At 38.9% G+C, this 5,507-nt stretch overlaps 1 protein-coding gene across 1 annotated transcript; it reads right to left on the bottom strand.

The window, feature by feature from the left end:
* Positions 1 to 2,096: 2,096 nt before the first annotated feature.
* On the bottom strand, positions 2,097 to 3,652 carry apoa4b.2 (apolipoprotein A-IV b, tandem duplicate 2). The gene is made up of 4 exons (XM_005938233.3): positions 3,536 to 3,652; positions 3,395 to 3,446; positions 3,043 to 3,193; positions 2,097 to 2,904 (listed from the first exon to the last, which is right to left on the bottom strand). The coding sequence occupies exons 2-4, from the start codon at positions 3,432 to 3,434 to the stop codon at positions 2,328 to 2,330; spliced, it is 768 nt and encodes a 255-aa protein (XP_005938295.1). The 5' UTR covers positions 3,435 to 3,446; positions 3,536 to 3,652; the 3' UTR covers positions 2,097 to 2,327.
* Positions 3,653 to 5,507: the final 1,855 nt, after the last annotated feature.

Raw genomic sequence — 5,507 nt, 5'->3', positions numbered from 1 at the left:
GAAAGAAGTCATGAAACTGGGATTTATTTCTTTTTTTCAGTTAAACTCAGAAGGTTTAGGTACAGCTGTGCTAAAATAAAGACCTTTTGATCCTTATTCCAAGACAAAAACGGGTATAGTGTATGTCACTGCAGGAGTCACAAGCTAAAATACTGTATGTTCAACTACAGTTCATTTGTTCAAACACAAAGTAATTACAACTTACTACCAAAAACATTGTCATGCAACATTTGAGATCTTATTTCCATGAGGAGCATGTTCAACAGTTTGTATGCAACAGTCTCCAACATTAGCTACTAAGACTTATTTTCATCTTGGTGATTACAAATACAGACAAGAGGCTTTGTGACTATTCTTGCAGAAAAAAATAGACCATCTTGACTATGCGTGTAACAAGTGGCCAGACTGCAGGAACTCAGTCTCATCCTAACTTTGCCATGCCATCAGGACAAAGATCAACAAGACAGACGGAGAAGTGAAAGAGAGAGAAACAAGAGGAACTATGAGGTAATACAATAAAACATCTGGCACAGTCATCCCTACTGTAACGGCTTCTCCTTTTTTGTTTCACAGCAACAGACAGTTTGAACAAAAGTAACCCTAATGTTGTTCACTTGAATAAAGTTTAAGGAATTTGACTTTTTGGTTGGGATGATCTCACTCCATTAAATAGGCAGTCATCTGTTTAGATGAGTCAGTGAGGTTACTGCAGTTAATGCCTGTTTTCACGTTAAAAGCTATAAAACCACACAACCCACACAACCTCAACATCTGCGGTTTGAATCCCTGATAGGGGGAGTGGCATGACTGTAGCATGCTGACTCGAATCAAATGCTTGCAACAGCAGAATTTCCATAACCAAAAGTTACACTGCAGACTTCTGAGAGTGAAAGTGTAAGCCAACATTGCATTCAGTGTTTCAGGTTAAATTAATAAAGCCTCATATGTGGATCCAGCAACAGAGATCATGCAGCAACATGTTCATCCTTGGTCACCAACAAAGTCAGTTGATATTATTGGGAAATAGATTTATTTATTTATTTGTTTATTTATCACTAGAAAGATAATTACATTTTCATACTTTCATGCTGCCAATCACTAATTACCTCTACTGATTAAATAAATGAGTTATTGAAGTAATTCTTGGAGCTTTACACTGAGAAAAGTCATTCTTGCACTTTTGAACAATTTGCCAGTGCAGTTCTTCAGAGAGGGGTTAACCCCCCCTCATATTTAATTCTGAAAGCACTTCGTGTGAAATGTACCAGCATGTGCTTTTCAGAATGACACAGCCTTTTTTTTGTCTATGTTGTATTTTTTTTTCCAACCGAATTCTGTGTCAAAGTGAACAAAATTAAAAGTGAGCCAGGAGCTCAAAACATTTTTTTGTTTTCTCCTATTTTTTCTTCCACTGTCATACAGTTTTTCTTAAACCAAGATATTATGTTTTAATAATAGTAAGAATAATATTGTAAACTTTAGCTGATCTTGGAGAGTAACATTGTGGAGAGTCTGTGACAGCTTGGGGCAGAGCAGAGGAATGTTGTTTGCCACTGGGTAAAGCAGCGTGGGAGCAATCTGGCAGCGGGGATGGAGGCACAAAAGCGAAAACAAAGTGGGAGCTGGAGATGTTTATGAACTTCCAGACTTGCAGAAACAAACCTGAACATGCCCTGTCCAATACCCACAATTTTATCTAACAGGGGTGTGCCGGTGGGCCAAACCTTTGCAAGCAGCTACTGAACAAACAAGAAAGCTTAACCACTAACCTCAACCGACCCACACTGTACAAGCTTCCTTCCAGCTGTCCAAGTTGCCCAAATCTACACGTAAAACCTCATACAGATCTATGTATTTTATAGCATGAAAACTTTTCTATAATAGCTACTAACGAGTCATCAAATCACCAGTCCTGAAAAAAGTGCTTTTAAAGCCAACTAACATGAACAAACCGCAAATCTCTTAGGTCATGATACAAATCTTTTTTTTAATTTTGTCTAGTTACTTCTTGTGTTAAAGTTTAAAGAAATATATTTTCCAGGTACCCACACTTATCTAACATCACCTTGACTCAAATAAGACAACAGGCTCAGAAATTATAGCTTTGCTTTCACTTTATTTTCTACAACATATGAAAACTGTTTGTGGTCACAGACCAACACTTATTTTTTGTATGTATCAACTGTTTTTTTAAAACTGTAAATATATCAAACAACATCTGATTTTTTTTTAAATTCCAGATACCAGGAACATGTCCTTGGTATTTGGAATTCTTTAGATGCACTTTAGATGCACTTTTTTCTGTTTCATGTGAGGTGGATGTTAACTTAATTGGCTTTAACAAAGGATTCATAAAGGGAGGTGAGACGAGACTGGAGGTCCTGAGCATATGGGTCCAGCCTTTCCCTCAGCTCATCAACGTAGGGGGTGGCCATTTCTTTCACCTGCTGGGCTCTCTGTGCAATCTGACTCTGCACCCGCTCAGTTAAGGGGGCCACTTTTTCCTTGAAGTCTTGCAGATGCTGGTCCACCTTCTGCTTCAGGTCATCAGTGTAGGGACCAAGCTGAGTCTGCAGGTCTTTCATGCTCTGCTCCAGGCTGGTCTTTAGCTCTTCGCTCTTCTGCGTCAGGGTGGTCCTCAGGGCCTCAGTGTCCAGGGAATCTGTGTAAGTGGCCACCTCCTGTTTGAGCTGCTCAACCTTCTGCTGGACCTGTGTCTGAATGTTGTCAGTGTAAGGCTCGAGCCTCTCTCTGACTGTACTCAGCTCTTGGATCACACGATCTCTCAACACATCAGCCTCTGTTGTGACTTTGGTGATCAGGTCCTGGGCTGTAGGTGGAAGCTGCTCCTGGAGGGTGACGGCATACTTGTTGGCAGCATCAACACTTTCTGTCAGGCGGGCACTAGATTAAAATAAGAAGAAAAAAAAAAGATAATGAATACAAGGCAGCGTAGTTATATTTCTAGCTTATCCTGAATATTTTAGGCAATACTATAATTTGTTGTCTGTTAACATAATTAGCAAGTTTTGTATGATCTACCTGACGTCCTGTCCGAACTGAGATGATCTAATCATCTTCACGGTTTCTTCAGCTGTCTGTGTAGCTTTGGCAACATAATCCCAGAAGGCATCAGTCACCACCTCCAGCTGTGGCTTGGGTGCATCAGCATAAAAAAGGTTGGCATTGCAGCCTGTTTAATGGAGACATGAATAAATTCAGAGTAGTGCAGATATTTCAGCTCTGTATATTCACTGGGATTTGACATTTATACAGGTCATATTCACTGATCACCAAAGTTTTTCTTTATCTTGAGCGGAATAGTTGCTAATTATGTATATATGTTCTCATGAGCCAAAATTTATAGTAGAATAATGATTTTTCTTATACTCACCAGTGAAAACAGCTAGGACGAGCACAGCAAGGACCTTCATGGCTCTTAGACACTGTAACAAGAAAAGACCAGTTAGTTACCACAGCATGTTAACAACACAGTTAACAGTCAAAGAAAGATTCTTTTAGCTCTCCATCTTACCTGAGTTTGTTAGTGTATCTGTAAGTCCACTTGGTAGTGCTTGTATTAAACTGGTGAGGAACTGAGGCTTATATAGCAAGGCAGACAGCAATGATCACAAAGTCCAAACATTAGTGCTTTGCTGTCACCTTGCCTCACTCAGCTATCTTTGCTGACATCTTGTGCCAGATAATCCATGCAGCACGCCTCTTTGACACGAATACACACTGAGCGTATACCCCAATATACACAAGCACACATTAGTCATCATTTGTGAGTTGTCCATTAAAAAACAAGAAAAAAACAAGAACACCTATTGTCTTAAATTTAAAAACTACTCGAATGCTGTATTTTGATGATTGACCACTGTTAGAGTGATACAAAATCCATAAGTCTAACCTCAACCGACCCACACAGGCTAGTCTGTAATCACTTAGCTGATAGGTTTTTTCCAAGTCAGTGATAACTCTCTGCCAAGACAGATAGAATCTATTGCTTTAATGTCTTTGTTGTCCTACTTGATTACGTGTACAGTAGGTATTTTATTGTCTCTCTTAGTTTTTTTTTTGCCAGCAACACTGCTTCTGTGTCAGGGCAGTGTTCAGCAGGCCTATGTGTAAGTCTGACCAAAGGTTAGCAGACTTGAGCACTGTCAGCTTGTGAGGGCCAAAGTAGCTGCTGTTTCACGTCAGACATGCCATAGTCCAATTGCCAGAAACCACTTTGGAGTCCCGAGTATTAATTATTTCATTTTTCCCTGTTGTTCTTCTCTTTTTCTCAAGTGTATGTGTATGAAACTTGAATCTCAATTTTACCAGAAATTTTTTTTTTTTGAAAATGGTACCTCTATAAAGTACTGTGAGTGCAGTTTGACTATTTATAAAGCTGAAAAAATTGTCCGACAAAAGTACAAATTAACGTTTCCGTCCAAAAATCCAATAGATCAATTTTTGAAAATGGTCAAACATGAGATTTGCATCATGGAAGCACAACCAACAAATCTGGAGAAACTGTGTGATGCTTTCATGTCAGTATGGACCAGAATCTCAGAGGAATGTTTCCAGCAATTGAATATATGCCATGAGGAATTAAGACAGTTCTGTAGGTACAATAGAATCCAATCTAGTACTAGAAATTGGATAACCAATAAAACTACTGGTGAACGTATAACAGCTACTTAAACAGTATATTGTGATTTGTTGGTGATACCTATGTCATTGTCTTCTAGGTCTTATCTGTGCAGACCTAGAAGTCTGCACAGAGAAGTCATATAATAGTAATAGAAAGAAAGTATACTTTATTGATCCCAATGGGGAAATTCCTCTCTGCATTTAACCCATTCACGCTGTGAAGCAGTGGGCAGCCATTGGGCGCCCGGAGAGCAGTGTGTAGGGACGGTACCTTGCTCAGGGGTACCTCAGGTTAGCCATTCAGTGGATTCAAACCACTGACCTTCTGATCATGGGGCCACCACGCTACCTACTGAGCTGTCCCTGCCTGATATAAAGGGCTCAGGTCTTACCAACAATATAAACAATATCAGCATCAACTGAAACTACCTGTGGGAGAATAGTTACTTTCACAGGTGTCACTTACTTTTCTAAGCTATAGAAAATAAAACATTTTTACTATGGATAGTGACATTTGGCATATTGTATTGTAACTGAATGTAGATTATTAACCTCTACCTTAATATTCCATTAGGGAATTCAAATATCAAACTGTTTCTACCTGTTTTTGACACTAAAAGCAGTACATTTCTCTTTTTAAACCTTACTGTTTTTCAATACTCCTGCAGGTCAATTCATTTTGCACAATTCATGATGTACAACATTATGCATACATCTCATAGACAGGTCTTATTTACAGAAAATTGCTTTTTGCGTGCTTCATGTAAATATGTCAGATATGCTTCCACCCTTAATGATTGCTTGTCGTTATGATGAAAATTTTAAGTCATTCCAGAGAGTTGGAAATAACATTTACTTACTCT

Source organism: Haplochromis burtoni, unplaced genomic scaffold (assembly GCF_018398535.1).
Source record: "Haplochromis burtoni strain Fernald_Lab_line unplaced genomic scaffold, NCSU_Asbu1 Contig_237, whole genome shotgun sequence".
NCBI classification, from domain to species: domain Eukaryota; kingdom Metazoa; phylum Chordata; class Actinopteri; order Cichliformes; family Cichlidae; genus Haplochromis; species Haplochromis burtoni.
The sequence above is the reverse complement of the archived record's forward strand: the minus strand, read 5'-3'. Positions and strand labels throughout refer to the sequence as shown.